Raw genomic sequence first — 14,799 nt, forward strand, 5'->3', positions numbered from 1 at the left:
CCTCTCTCTCGCCCTCCTCTGGCACCCACCGCCGTTCACCGGCCCTCGCTGACCATGCACAACCTTGCGACCCTCCGGGCCGGGGGCTACTGTGACGCTGGCCTCACCAAGCTAAAGCTCACGGAGCCACTCGATTCGTTTCCACCTGAGATCTTCGACGCCAGCCTTGCTGCCACGCTTGAGATCCTAGACCTCTCTGGAACGGGCCTGTCGGCGCTCCCCGACGACCTGGGCGCACGCCTACCACGCCTGCGCATCGCTTTTTTCAGCGGCTGCAAGTTCAAACGTTTCCCAAGCGCATTGGCTGGTTGCCCGCGCCTCGAGATGGTCGCCTTCCGCAAGAACGACATGGAAGGCTTTGAGGGCGATGCCCTGGACGATGTGGCCCTGCCGCCCCAACTGCGGTGGCTCATCTTGACCGACAACAGCTTAACGCACATCCCATCCAGCATTGGCCGTTGTGCACGCCTAGAAAAGTGCATGCTGGCAGGCAACTGTCTGACAGGCCTGCCCGACGCCATGGCCAACTGCCGCAACCTCACATTGCTCCGACTGGCCGCCAACAAGCTGACAGCGCTGCCAATGTGGCTCCTCACAATGCCCAGGCTGGCGTTCTTGTCGTTCGCGGGTAATCCGTGCTCAGCCAGCTCACCGACGAAGACCAATGCTGCCGCGGCGCGCTCTTCGTCGACGGCGTCTTCCCTTCCTCACGTGGACTGGAACCAGATCGAAATCCACCATGTTTTGGGTGAGGGTGCGAGCGGCATTATCTCCAAGGGTACCATTCGGAGTAATGAAGGCAACGCCAGCGGTAACTACAGCCGTGGGCCCAGCAGCACACTAAACAGCCGGGGGCCATCTGGCTTCAACACTCCGTCGTTGTCTGGAACGTCAACGCCTGCCCTGTCGGTCTCGGGAGCTTCTGTCTTCTCAACGTCTTCGTCTCTTTCGGCTCTGTCGGCTGTGTCTGCTGTGTCTTCAACGTCCACTCCGACCTCCACGCGACACTCTCTGCCGCTGTCGCCTTCGACCCCAGTTGCTGTCAAGATCTTCCGCGGTGCGCTCACGAGCGACGGCACTCCCTACGACGAGATGGCCGCGTGTCTGGCGGCTGGCCAGCACGTCAACTTGGTGCAGGTACACGGGCAGATCCGTTGGGTCGAGGACGCGGACGAAGCGGCAAACGAGGGAGCAAGCACTAGTAGTGCGCCGCCAGCATTCCGTGGCGGTCTCATCATGGAGCTCATTCCGCCACAATACCGCGTGTTGGGCCAGCCACCATCGTTTGACTCGTGCACGCGGGACTGCTTCGACAGTGATGACGCAACCGGCAGCAAGCAGCTACCCGTGTCAGCTGCCCTGGCCATTCTTTCGGGCGTGGCGTCTGCGGTGGCGCACTTGCACGCTCGCGGCATCGCACATGGTGACCTGTACGCACACAACATCCTGGTGGCGCGGGGCGGCTCTGGCAATGGCAAGGAAGACAAGGACACTACTCATGCCATCCTCAGCGATTTTGGCGCCGCGACGCTCTATGGAAGTGGCAGTAGCCAGGGTGAGAGCGAAGCCAATGACCTTGCCAGCCTGGAGAAACTCGAGGTGCTGGCGTTTGCACACCTTGTCGAGGATGTACTGGGCCTGATGAGTGAAGACGGTTCGTCGTCAGTGCGGCACGGGCTCCTCCGACTGCACGCACAGTGCGTTGTCCCGGCCGTTGCAGACCGGCCCGTCTTTTCGACACTTGTCGAGGAGCTTGCCGCTGTCCAGACAGGGGCATAGCAGGGAATGGCCAACAAAGACGAGGAAAAACAACAAACGAGTCAAGGCGTACAGTTATTACAGTATCATACGACTTTACGTCCCGGCTGGGTCTTACAAAACTACGTTTTTGCCCTTCTATACTCGCCGGCTAATTTCAGCGATTTCAGACAGAGAGAATTAGAAGAAGCATATGCTTCATATCGAAACCATATAGTGGAGGTCGGAAATAGGGAGGCCTTGCAAGTACGGATTAGATAAAATTCTAGGACGCACAATAGACGCCTGGGGTAGAAATTTACAGTTGTGTTAACCGACCTCTTGCAGGTGATATACGTAACTTGTCACAGAAGAGGCGGGTCTCTCGCCAGGCCTCCCGGCCGACAGTCATCTTAGAAAGCCATGTGTCTGGAGCTGACGCGGTACAGAGTAAAAAATGCGCGTGAGCTGTAAATGCTCTTTGATGAACGTATCTACCACAGTAGGATTCGAAGGCACGAGTGCCGACAGTGGCCTGGGTTTTTCTTTTGCCCATTTCACCGAGGTAGGGAAGTCAATCCTTCCATGGTCGCAGAGAGTAGAAATACAACCAGGCCGGCCTCTGTCACGAGCGTCACATACTTTGTACGAGTTTAAGACAGGGCATTCTCCGTACCGTATTGAGACTAATACCGTTTGTGGAAGGTATTCAAAAATTACACACCTGAATAATCTCGGAAATGACTGGCCAGACTTTCTAGGCTCCAACACCCTTCAATAAGTCTAGTTTGGCATTCTATCACGTCTCCTGCTATCGCATCATAAATAAGTATTACCTGCTGTTTGCAAAGGGCGACAATCTTTATTGCAGGAGACAAAAAGTTCCGTTAAACTAAGGTATCAGTACTGCAACGGCTCATTGTCCGTGCCCAAGTCAATCTATGTGCCACCACGTCCCGATCTGCATACACAATCTTTCACGGGCATTTTTTGTTTCTGAAAAAAATCTCACGTTTATACAGGGAGCTTGCTTCCTACCATCATGTCCATCTCGTACTTCCAAGTTGCCCACCCGTTGTCGGTCTCTTTCTCGGAAGGTGTTGCGTCCTTTGCTTCTTGGTTGAGTGGTATTAAAGAGAATATTCGTGTCATCAGCAGAATGGATCATGCCCTCTGAGAAGGTCACAATGAAGTCCCCTGTCTACTTTTCAAGTCTATGCCGGTATTCTTCCATCCTCGACTCACAATATTCCACCCCTCCAGTCACTTCAAAACGGCCTCGTCATGCATCTCGTGTCTCTTTGGTGATATGTCGTCGAAAGTATCCTTCCGGAACCAACAACACAGCTAACAGCCGCTTTACCTTTCTTTGTCCATACTCAGCCCAGCTGCTTCTGCATCCTCGCCGCCAACAGATGCAAAGCTAAAGAACAACAAAAGAAGCCCTAAAATTATGTCCAGTTAGTCCAAACATCTTTCTGCTATCCTCTTTTTTTTCTCAGGCTATGCCACACATCTATCAGCCGGTCAGCGTGTAAGTGCAGTGTCAATGTGCTAATGCTCCCTCGTGGCACAAGTCCATAGAACAAAAGGCCTGCCAAGGGCCCCTAAAGAAAGGAAGCCGTCGTCCACAAGCTGAACGAAAACAGCTCCTCACAACATTCAATAAGGATGGTGGGATGGCTGGGTGGATAACTGTCGCGGGGCAAGGATCAAAAGTGGAGACTGTCACCGTTGAGGGAGAGAAAGAGCGGGGCATCATGACCCCGGAAGCTGAAAGGTATTTTCTAGGGTTACACGTCGCGTGGTCGCAGCTAGCAGTTTCGCGGTAGAGTAACACAGCCAGCCAGTCCCTCGAAGAACAGGAATGAAGAGGCCAGTCAAAAGAGGACGGAATTCATGGATGGAAGGATCGCAGTTGCAAAAAAAAAAAAAAAAAGAAGAAGCCAACGCAAAGGGAGACGGCACGTCTGCAATATGCGTTCCTTTCGTGCAATTAGGCACACATGACAGGCGTCTCCGCCCATTTTGCATATTTTTTACATGCGTTGACGACGACCTACACCATATAGGGGTCCTCGTCGTATTTCTGCGTCAAGATTTATCAAGGAAATGGTATATGGAATGTCGAAACGCAGACACGTGCTGGAACAGACAAACCGATCTCAGATCTCGCGAACGTAGACGCACGATGCACTGATTTTTAGGCGTCTCAACAAGGAGACGAGCAAAGAACGACGAAAAGCCCAAAGCCCAGACCTGCAAGGTGAGATGCATCTGATATTTCCATTTGCCTATTGTTGTACTCTGTGCAGTTGCCGACGTTGTCCGGCTCTTTTCATGCTTCTCCGACAGTTTGCTTCGATGTTTCGATCGACGCCAATGCAAAATAAAAAACGGACTGAAGGGGTCGAAGTGCACCCAGAATGACATACCCCGTCTGGGATTGGCCTAGGTTAGAGGTGCGTGCCCTACGACGTTTGGCAAGGTGACAGAAGAGTCCAACTCTGCGTGACGAACACAACCCCCCCGGCCTGGAGGATTTCTGCGCTGTTATCATATTTTACACAGGATGGGGGATTCGGAAGGTGTGAGGCATAAAGACGTGGACATCAAGCAGGCTTTCCATACAACATATTGAAGGGTGTGATTTTCAGCAAGTCGACGGAAAGGCGGGTCATTTCTGGTCACCGACATGCCGCACGAGAAAATGGTGTCCAGAGGTTCTCGACACCGTCTGATCTATTTCTTTCTTCTGAGTAGGTAAAACCTTCCCTGCAAACCGTTTTTATTACTTTTGTTTTTGAGGTGATGAGAGCAGTGGCATTATTATCTCACAGACGTGTTGTTTTATTATTTTTATTATGTTTTCTTATTTTTTATATTTTTTTATTCAGCGCATTTGACATGAAAGTCATCCTGCACCTGCACAAATAAAATCAAAAGAGAAAAAGCAGAAACAAGGGCTGGGCTCCACTTCGAATCCAACCGCCTCGTTTATTGCCCGCGTCGTCGATCACACCCGCTTGGCGCTGGCATTGGCATTGGCCACCCCGAATGGGTGTTCTAAGAGAGGGGCAGAACAAGCACTGCCAACACGACGCAGCAAACTAGAGCTGAGTCTATTTTGTCGTATGTCTGTATTTTGTGTTTTGTGTTTTTGTGTGCTGTGCCGTGTTCCTTTTTTTGTGACGGTCCGTTTCTGGTACCAGCATACCTCCTTCCCCTTTCCACCTATGGTTGACAGTTTTCTTTGAACCTCTTTGGATGACTGGAGGGACAGCCAGCCCGGCAGGCAAGCTCGAAGTACACACGCGAACACAGCGAACAACTGTTGCCGTTGCAGTCCTCCCATCCCTCCCGGCTGGCATAGGCATTTTCGTTTTCAAGTGCCTCTTGACATCGGTTGTCGACCCGCCCTTCCCACATCTCAAAACAGATCCTCGGACACTTTTAAAACACTCTCTCACTGGCCCAACTGGCTGTGCGCCTGCTTCTGCATTCATCACAACGGAGCCTTCATTTCTCGCCGCCGTCAATCCTCATTCTTCAACATTCAATCTCGGAGCTGCACAAGCATGTAGTGTCACCACATCGGCGGACCCCCAAGCCTCTCCTCGCCTGTCCTCGCCTCTCCTCGCCTGTCCTCGCCTCTCCTCGCCTGTCCTCGCCTCTCCTCGCCTCTCTCCTCTCTCGTCTCGTCGAAAACGTCCGCCTAGTGCATGTTACACACAATTTCGAGTCTTCGGCCGGCTGCATTGACCGGCCCGCACCTCCTGTGTCTCTCTTCATTTCCCTCTCTGCCTGTCATATTCCACCGGTCCGGCTTTCCACGGAGCATCTCCAATTCTCATGGTCAACATTTCCCGTCATACTTGTTTCCTTACCGCATCTCAACTTCGCGCATCCGGTTTATATCTCTGCAACTTCCATCGACGGGCAACACTTTCCCCTCCCCTTGAGGCCGTGAACATTATCGACTTTGTGCAAGTCTTGTGCATCTCGTAGTTCTCCTGTATATCTTGTACCAGGGCTTGTTTTTCTCTTTTATATTCCCACGAATAGACTACGCCTATTCGCCTACTGCACTTTCTCTTCTCCATGCCTCCCACATTACCCATCGACCTCGCCAACTTCCCGGCTTTTCAGACGAGGAAGGCTCTCTTGGTTCTCGACTTGCAAAATGAATTCCTGTCGCCCGGCGGCACGCTACCTGTGTCAACACCAGTCGGGTACGTGGAACGGGCCCTCAAAGTCGCCAAAGCGTTTCGCGACTCTGGAGCCGGTGACGTCTTTTGGATTCGCAGCCAGTTCGATTCCCACCGTCCAACCGAAAATGCACAGATAATCACATTGGCCAACTCTAGCACAGCCGGTCCCAAGCAGAGCACGTCACGAGGCCGCCGGCGTGAGCCCGAGCCACTGGTCGGAGACCCGGACGCCGACCCCGAGGCTTTCTTAAGCACGGGCGGCCCAACGCCCCAGGACAAGCAAAGACAGCACCAACAGCGCAGCCAATGTCTTCTTCCCGGCAGCCACGGCAGCGAACTCGCACCCCAAGTAGCTTCTTCCGTGAACGCCCGCCTGGATCTCGTCATTGCCAAGTCACACTACTCAGCCTTTGAGTCTACCCAGCTTCTCATGCGCCTTCGCACGCGTTTTGTCACCGAGCTGTACATCTGCGGCGCCCTCACCAACATCAGCATTTACGCCACGGCTCTGGATGCCGCACGCCACGGCCTCACCCTCACCATTATCGAAGATTGCTGCGGCTACCGCGATGTCACCCGCCACAGCGACGCCATTAGGAGCTTGGTGCAGCTCGCTGGATGTGACACATTGGCAGCTGAAGAAGTCCTCCAGACGTTCGCGGCCCCGTCCTCCGATGCGAAGCCAGTGGTTACCGATTTTGCCGCAGCCATCGCCGCCATTACAGCGTCCAGCAATGGACCACCCCGGGCGCGGGGGTCAGCCAAACAGTCGTCGTCCGGGCCCATAGCCGTCGGCGGAAGTGGCTTCGGCGGTGCCGCCGTGGGTGTTGGTGGTGGGAACAGCGGCGGTCTACCCGTACGTACAAAGAGTCAAAATCCAGGGCCCAGTCAAGATGAGCCCGACGCCCGTACCCCGTCCGCACCCTCTCCCCATGAGATTTCGACACTAAGTCGTTTGTCTCCCGCAGCTAAAGCAGTCTCCCAAAACGAGCCGAAGACGCCGCCACCGGTACAGCCCGTGGTAGTGAAGACTGCGGTGTTACCGAAACCATTGAAAACAGCACCACAAAGAAAACATGCGACGAATACGACTGATGCAAACACTTCAGCTCGTACTGGCTCCGCGACGGTCGCAGGTGCTGTCATTGGTTCTTCCAGCACACCCCCTGCACCTGCTGCGGAAACTAAGTTGCTTAGCACAAGGCAGACAACCATCGCTGCCATCGAACCACTCGCAATCGACCTTGGCGAAATTACCCCAGACGAAGACACTGGCGACGATAACGACGCGGATGACTCATTTAAACTGGCGATTCCTTCACGGCACGAGAGACTTCTAGAATATTCTCGGTTGCGATCGACGCGAAGCGCAAATGCCTTGCAAAAGCGACTTGAAGAGGGAACAAAAGACGGTCCCTCTGCTGCCTCTGCCCAGCGCTCTCGACCTGAACAACCACGAGTCAGAAAGTCTCCTGCAACGTCATCTAGTCGTGCCACCGAAACTCGCCCCCGCAATCCCACACCTGGAGCATCAAATACAATGGCCACCAATGCCTCCTCTGACGCCGGGGCGGGGACGAACGCGGGGCGTCCCGCAGCACGTCTTGAGGCGTCTTCTCCTGCCAAGGTAATGCCATCGTCGGTTACAGACCCTGCCAGGTCCAACGACTTGGAGTCGACAAAGACACCGGGCAAGACCATCAAAACAAACGCCACGAGCGGCTCCAAGTCAGACAAACCTGCACAAACTGAGTCCGACTTGGACGATACCGATGCTAAGCTAGTGCCGGTCGATGCGACAAAAGAGCCATCTGCAACGGAGCCCATATGTGCTGGTGACACGATCATCTACCACGATGTCCTTTCCCAGTCACTGGAAGAGGGCATCTATGAGCGTCTGAAGGACGAGGTACAGTGGCTACGTATGTCGCACCAAGGCGGTGAAGTTCCACGCTTGGTTTGTGTGCAGGGACAGGTCGACGAGGATGGCAGCTTCCCAATCTACCGCCACCCAGCCGACGAGTCTCCGCCACTGGATGCTTTCACGCCAACGGTGCTCCAGATCAAGGGCGAGGTCGAAAAGATTGTGGGGCATCCACTGAATCATGTCTTGATCCAGCTGTACCGCACCGGGAACGACTACATCTCTGAGCATAGCGACAAGACGCTGGACATTGTTCCCAACTCGTATGTCTGCAACATGAGCCTCGGTGCCGAGCGCACGATGATCTTCCGCACAAAGCGAGTGGATAAGGACCCCTCCCTTAAGGCAGAACCGTCGAGCTCCGGCATTGTTGATAGCAAGGCTGAAGGTGGTTCCGAGAAAGAAGAAAAATCGACGAGCGGCAAGCCTCCAACCTCCTCCCCCACTCCCGACTCCGCTAAGCGCCAGAATTGCCGCGTCCAGCTACCACATAACTCTCTGTGCCGCATGGGCTTGCAGACAAATATGAAATGGCTGCACGCCATTCGCCAGGACAAGCGCATCGATCGTGAAAAGACGCCGGCCGAGCTGGCCTACAATGGTGGCCGTATCAGCCTGACGTTCCGCCAGATTGGCACATTCCTAAACCGCGATCAGACACTAGTCTGGGGTCAAGGCGCCGTGGGCAAGACCCGCAAAGACGCCCGCCCGGTCATCAACGGGCAGTCCGACGAGGCCATTCGTATGCTCCAGGCGTTTGGTATCGAAAACCACAGTTCCCAGTTTGACTGGGACAAACACTATGGTCAGGGCTTTGACGTGCTGCATATGAGCAGCTCGCCACGCTTTTTTACCAGTTTCGATCCCGTTGTTAACATGACGGTCCAGCTGCTGCTGGCCGAGCTGGATATCAGCTACGCCAGAGGCAGTATGGCCACGGTTGCTGAGAAGAAGGACACACCGTCCACCACAACACCTGGTTCGGACGAATCACCGACCACTACGGTTTCGTCCCTGGATATTCCAGTCCGGCTGGTGGACAACGACCGCGACAGGTCGACAGTCCAGGGCCTCTTGGCCATCCTGCTCTACGTAGATGCGGTATACGGACCGCCGCATAAGAACAAATCAGCCCATCTCCACCTTGACGCGGCGCGCAAGTACACGCGGCTGCAACAGGCTTTGCAACTCCAAGACAAGTGGAGAAGTGTGGCCAAGGCAGCTCCGGGTGGTGAGTCTGTTTCGGCCTTTTCTTTGAGTCCGCTAAAGAGCGAGATGACAGTCTGGGACAGCTATGTCTCCCAAAAGGAGGACGAGACAACAGACGCGACTGGCGAGTTTATCGCCGGCGGCACGTTGCCTTGCGTGGCAGACTATGCTGTGTGGCCTGTGTTGTACAGCATGGAGCTTGCCGCTGGTAGCCAGGAGACACTCGCAGCCGAGTTGCGTCGGCTGGGTGTACCCAGCCTAGCCAAGTACTATGCCTCGTTCAGGGCCAGGGATTGCGTCGAGAAAGTCATCAAGGCAGGAGAGAAATGATCTATCTTATGAGCTCTGTACGCGGTCATATGTTTCATTTGTGGCACATTTTACATCTTCTTATGGAACACTTTTCGCACAGTATGTAAGCAGGAAAGTCAGTCTTGGGCCAGCTCCCTAGGAATTGAAATCCACGGGAATACAAATCATGGTTGGAAACACATTCTGCCTTTTTAGATGTGACTACGTATAATCTTGTTTGCTGAATTTAGACTTTTGGAAACTTTTATATATTATTTTCAAATTTGTACTCGAAGTCAATGAAAGTAAATATAAAATATAAAACTTGCAAGCTGGCTGATGTCATGAATATAAATGTAAATGCGTAATTTATTACACAATGTATACCGCAACGCTCATGTTTCACAACATAATCCACAGTGTGTAAGTCGTAAAATCCCAAGTAAGAGCTCGAAGAGGCAAGAGATTCAAGTATCATGTCGCAGCCGAGATGGGCGGCTCATCATCGTTGGCTTCTCGTCCGCGAGCTGACTTTGACAACTGGAACCTGAAGCATCCCCACGGAGAGCGCGCAACCCAAATGACGGGCTCAACCCTATGCGTTCCTGATTCATCCTCCAATAGTGTATTCGGTGCCTCATCGTCATGTTCGGTATTGTTCAGGTCCACGTCTTTAAAGAATGCCAACAGCCGCTCATGCCGCTCATTGTAAGACTCAACAGCATCTGGTTCATGGCAGTCGACACGAAGCCAGCCGTAGGCACCCGTAACAAGCGCTGCACCCACGCCATGGCTGAGAGCGTTGTCGCTGGCTCTATTGGAAGCGCCGGTGGCTGCCACTCCTCCACCTCCAGCCCCGCCCACGACAATGGTTCCCCACCATGGCCGGTCTCGCCGGCGCTGTGCTCCGTACAACACGCGCTGTTCTGCCGCAGCCACCAGCTCGGCTAGCGGAACACGCCACCGTGGATCGACCCGAAACACATGAACGTGCTGCAGGTCGTCGTCGATGACGGGCGAAGCTAACACGTCGACGGAACCCTCGTCACCGTCAGCGCCGTACATTGCTGACGCTGTCGGTTGTACGCCCAGCAGCAGGCGCACATCAAAGCGCGCCTCGACATCCACGACGACCACCGTTTGGCGGAGGGGCGCGGCTATCAGCGTAGCAACGAGCAGGTAAACAAGAGCCAGCGGCCGATGACCTCCGACGACAAGCTCGGGTGCACGTGAAGAGCGGAAGTGACGGGCGACGAGCTGCTGGAGGGCCGGAATGGGAAAACTAAGAAGCCGCAACGAAGCCGCCGGGCTGTTCTTCCCAGGTGAGCCCGCCCCCGCCGCTGTCCGACCTAAATAGGTAGAGTCATGCTGAGTTGCTTTCCCTGTGGACGTTTCTGTCACGAGAGCCGCGGTGCTGTGTTGCGCCCTTGCGGCCGACTCCGCGCGGATGCGCTTCAGGACCTATGCAGAGGGGTGTTAATGGCTGCCGTTTCTTCTGGACAACTGCACAATATGATAACACACATCTTCGAGGCTTGTTTCTTCGACTTCACCTAGTATCCTGCGACCTACCAGTGCAGGCGACGGTGCAGCCGTTGCGGCCATGAGCTGATTGGCATGGTGGTTCCTTTATTTCCTTTGCCAAATTGGTGAGAACAGGTAAAGCGATCCGGATGATTGAAGGTGTTGTTTAGAAAGAGCGAGGTGGGTACGGGTGACTTTGTTACTGAGATTGCGGATAAGTCGCGTGGGGTGGGAATTGGCCCCTCTATTCTCACAGCTTATTTTGGCGGCTTTTCGACTTCACAAAACGCTTGTCCGTATATCGACCCACCACCACAGCAACAAACGTATCACAATTGGCCGACAGGAATTTCATATCAGTCTGTTGTGCTCTGCTCACAATATATCAGGAGAGACGCACAACCCTGTCGACAGTTATGACGCCGCCCTGCTACACATTCCCGGCCGCAGAGCTGACAGAACGGGTCCAGCTCGACGTTCATGGCCGTCAGCGCAAGATGCTGCCGGGCTCCTCCGCATCGACCCAGCGCACAAGTGCCGATGCTGTCCATAGTGCGTCTGACGGTACGGATGGAGGCAGCGGTCGCGGCAGCCGACACCAGGGAATCGACATCGTCCGTGACTGCACGCTAGTGTCGTCTATGGTACAATATAGCTGTTCTGTGATGCACCCAGAGATGCGTGACAGCCCAGTACGATGCTGGCCCATGCAACGGATGTTTCGAAGGTAGGCCATTGCAGCCTGCGTGGCCGTTCTATACGCTTCCAACGCCTCTTTCCCCATGACTGACGTACTTTCAGATGCCAGGACAGGCACGGGACATTCACTGTGGAGACCACTGCGTGGGAAGGCACCGAAGCAAGTCGACGCGGTAGCGTGGGCAGCTCGGTGGGAAGCATAACAACCGATGCAACCACAGAGGCTACTGCAGGACGTTCGCCAGCGTCAAGCTCTTTTGCCGTGTCGACCGGAGCAGCGCCACCAAAACGACCAGAGACACTAGGCGTGTTTGGATGAGGAAGATGGGACATCTGACGCGAAAGCAATGTATAATATAACAGACTCATAGTGCATGCAAGCGTAGGGCAAGGTGTTTTAGCTTGACGGTGTTACGTTCATTGAATGAGTAGTACATCCGTGGGTCATTAAAAGCAGACATTGTTACATCACACCACTTCACCATTACAGACACTTTTGCTGAGCAGTTTGGTTGATTATGGATATTTTTTGTCTATTTCCGCCTCCAACGCTTCACCACAACCCCAGCAATCGGTTCCAAGGTGAAAAAACACAAAATTGACCCAGTTTATGTACACATACACGGCATGCCGGACAGCGGTGAAAGGGACACAATACAGGGGAGAACGGTTGCGTCCTCAGCCCGACATTGCCCCTCACAGGCCGGCAGAAGCCTCTCCGTCGTTCATTCGCTCGTTCCAGTTGCTTGTCCGTCCGTCCTCCACGGTAGATGTGGTGCGTTTACTGTTGTGTCCGGGCGGCGCGCTCAGCTTCGAGCTTGACGTAGTAGTTGTCGCGGGCGTTGGTGCGCGGCATGTGGTAGCCGTACCAGAAGACATTGCCCATAACGAAGCCGAGGCCAAGGCCAATGCTGAGATCAGTGATCAGCGTGCGGCGAAGCATCTATGTGCAAGGCGCAAAGTGTTAGTACGGGGTTCCATGAGGTCCCTTTGGGTCCTGCCCAAGGTCCAATTCCCAATCTCTAGTTTATTTGCGCATTACTGCATCCCGATTGTCCGGCCCTCGGCAGGTTGGTACTTCACCACAGGTAGCCAATGAAGCGCAACAAGGGTCGCTATCTGTAGAGAGCAACCTCAATTGGCACCCGACGGCCCTGGGTTGTCGTTGCCGGGAGTCATTCTGCGTGGAACCGCGCCATTTATCTCGGCAGTTTTCGCGAAAAAACCCTCTTTGGATGGGAACAAACGTACGCCGGTGATCGGTTTGATGGCCATTTTGAACGGCGATTGGGTTTGCAAAACGGTCGAAGGGGACAGCAAATCGGATCGCGTGTGCGTAGAGGGGAGATTGGGCGGTGCGGGTGGTATTGTCGTGATGGAGGTTTGGCTGAACGGATTAGAGGTGCGAAAAGAGAATGGAAGGGAAAATCCCACGAAAGCTCCGACAAATGGTCTGATGCTGATTTGCTCCACTCAGCGCCCGCCAAACAGTAGACCCCAAGCGACGACTGGCCAGTGAAGTAACCTACCCGCAAAATGAATCATCCTAGGTTATTACGCGGTGACCCGGAAAATCACGTGAACCATTGGCCATATGATGACTAAGGAAATAAAATCAACCGCCAAAAATATTGAGTCCATTAGCCAACCAGACGCCCGCAATCTACGCTGGTGGCAGTTTTTTCTATACTCGGGGAAAGCCGTCTGCACATCCAGAGCCTTTTTGTTGATGCGTAACATCGTGACCCGGATTGCTACACTGCAGCGACAGCACTTGCGGCCACCATGAGGCTCAACATACACTCAAGGAGGGTCCTTGCGACAGGTAAGCTGTTTTACCACTTCAAAAAGCTCAACTGCACTCCTGAACCAAACTTTTCTAACGCAACTGCGCCCATAGGTCTCCGGCCGCCGACGACAACATGCACTGCCGGTCCGACGACACACTCTACCCTCGTGCCGCGGCCACGCACACAACCACAGCAACCTCTCGCACAGTCAAACGGTGCCAGCCGACCCCTCCACACGACCGCTTCGCGCGCCATTAGCTGGGGTGGTCTCTTTGGCCGCAAGAAGAAGCCGGCTTCGTCCAACACTGCCGATGTGGCTGCTGGCCTCTCCGGCGACCTCAGTCGGGCTAAAACCCGCCAGGAGCTCAAGGACCGCATGACCAGCCCCGGCCTGAGCGCGAGTCCCTTACTTGCGAGCGAGTTAGAACAGCAGGGCGAGGAGGACGGTACCGCCTCAAAGCCTTTGAAAACCTCGGCGGCCCGCAACGAAATCGGTACATCGCTGTTGCAGTCTGACTTGCAGCGCGCCCTCGACCCGGACCCGCGCAGCCGTGTCCGCTGGGAGCGCAAGATGGTGGTGCGTCATGTGTCACGCATGCTGGACCCCAAGGGCCAGGAGACGCGCGATGAGCGCCTGGCCCGCACGGAGCGCCAGTTGCTGCACAAGTCGATGCCCATCCCAACGAGCACAAAGAAACTGGTGCACCTGGCCCGGCAAATTTCGGGCAAGACCCTCGAGGATGCGCTGGTGCAGATGCGCTTCAGCAAGAAGAAGATGGCCAAGGAGGTGCTGTGGCACCTTGAGGAAGCACGCGACATGGCCGTGGTGGAGCGCGGTATGGGTCTGGGCCGTGTGCAGAAGCAGAATGAAGCAGATGGTGAGGGCGCAGAAGCGTCCTCACCCAACGCCATCAAGATCGAGACCAAGGACGGCCGGTGGCTCGAGATCACCGACCCCTCGCGGATGTATATTGACCAAGCCTGGGTCGGCAAGGGTATTTGGCGCTCGGCCGTAACTGAATACCGCGCCCGTGGCCGCCGCAATACAAGATGGTCGCCATCATCCTGTAGGTTTCTTGGCGTTTCCTGCTCCTTTCCTATCCCCGACAGGATTTACATTATACTGACACAACCTTTTAGTCCTCTCTGTCGTCCTCAAGGAGGAGAAGACGCGCATCCGCCAGTATGACGAGCGTTTGGCCAAGGAGGCCAAGAAAGCGCCTTGGGTTCACCTACCCAACCGTCCTGTCACAGCACAAAGACCCTACTACTCGTGGTAGACATTGGCGAAAAGTTTCGAGGCAAAGCGAACATTATTTATGACGAGGGCTTTTATGAATTGCCGTCGAAAATCTCACCTGTCCATATCCTGTCATATTAAGCAAAAGCAACTAGACACTGTAAAATATAATTG

General features: G+C 54.4%; 5 protein-coding genes across 5 annotated transcripts; 4 read left to right on the top strand and 1 right to left on the bottom strand.

Annotated features, from left to right (window-relative positions):
• Positions 1-54: 54 nt before the first annotated feature.
• SPSK_02403 (uncharacterized protein) lies at positions 55-1,779 on the top strand (the record flags this gene model as incomplete). Its single annotated transcript, XM_016729275.1, has 1 exon — positions 55-1,779. The coding sequence occupies one exon, from the start codon at positions 55-57 to the stop codon at positions 1,777-1,779; it is 1,725 nt and encodes a 574-aa protein (XP_016589361.1).
• Positions 1,780-5,838: 4,059 nt separating this feature from the next.
• Positions 5,839-9,411, top strand: SPSK_02172 (uncharacterized protein; the record flags this gene model as incomplete). The annotated part of the gene is made up of 1 exon (XM_016729048.1): positions 5,839-9,411. The coding sequence occupies one exon, from the start codon at positions 5,839-5,841 to the stop codon at positions 9,409-9,411; it is 3,573 nt and encodes a 1,190-aa protein (XP_016589362.1).
• A 435-nt stretch (positions 9,412-9,846) lies between these two features.
• SPSK_02595 (uncharacterized protein) lies at positions 9,847-10,977 on the bottom strand (the record flags this gene model as incomplete). The annotated part of the gene is made up of 2 exons (XM_016729463.1): positions 9,847-10,833; positions 10,897-10,977. The coding sequence occupies 2 exons, from the start codon at positions 10,975-10,977 to the stop codon at positions 9,847-9,849; spliced, it is 1,068 nt and encodes a 355-aa protein (XP_016589363.1).
• A 335-nt stretch (positions 10,978-11,312) lies between these two features.
• Positions 11,313-11,914, top strand: SPSK_02771 (uncharacterized protein; the record flags this gene model as incomplete). Its single annotated transcript, XM_016729636.1, has 2 exons — positions 11,313-11,623; positions 11,698-11,914. The coding sequence occupies 2 exons, from the start codon at positions 11,313-11,315 to the stop codon at positions 11,912-11,914; spliced, it is 528 nt and encodes a 175-aa protein (XP_016589364.1).
• A 1,466-nt stretch (positions 11,915-13,380) lies between these two features.
• SPSK_02547 (mitochondrial large ribosomal subunit) lies at positions 13,381-14,665 on the top strand (the record flags this gene model as incomplete). Its single annotated transcript, XM_016729416.1, has 3 exons — positions 13,381-13,420; positions 13,496-14,452; positions 14,526-14,665. 3 exons carry the CDS (start codon positions 13,381-13,383, stop codon positions 14,663-14,665), a joined length of 1,137 nt encoding a protein of 378 aa, XP_016589365.1.
• Between the last annotated feature and the right edge of the window lie 134 nt (positions 14,666-14,799).

Source organism: Sporothrix schenckii, assembly GCF_000961545.1.
Source record: "Sporothrix schenckii 1099-18 chromosome Unknown Cont43, whole genome shotgun sequence".
NCBI classification, from domain to species: domain Eukaryota; kingdom Fungi; phylum Ascomycota; class Sordariomycetes; order Ophiostomatales; family Ophiostomataceae; genus Sporothrix; species Sporothrix schenckii.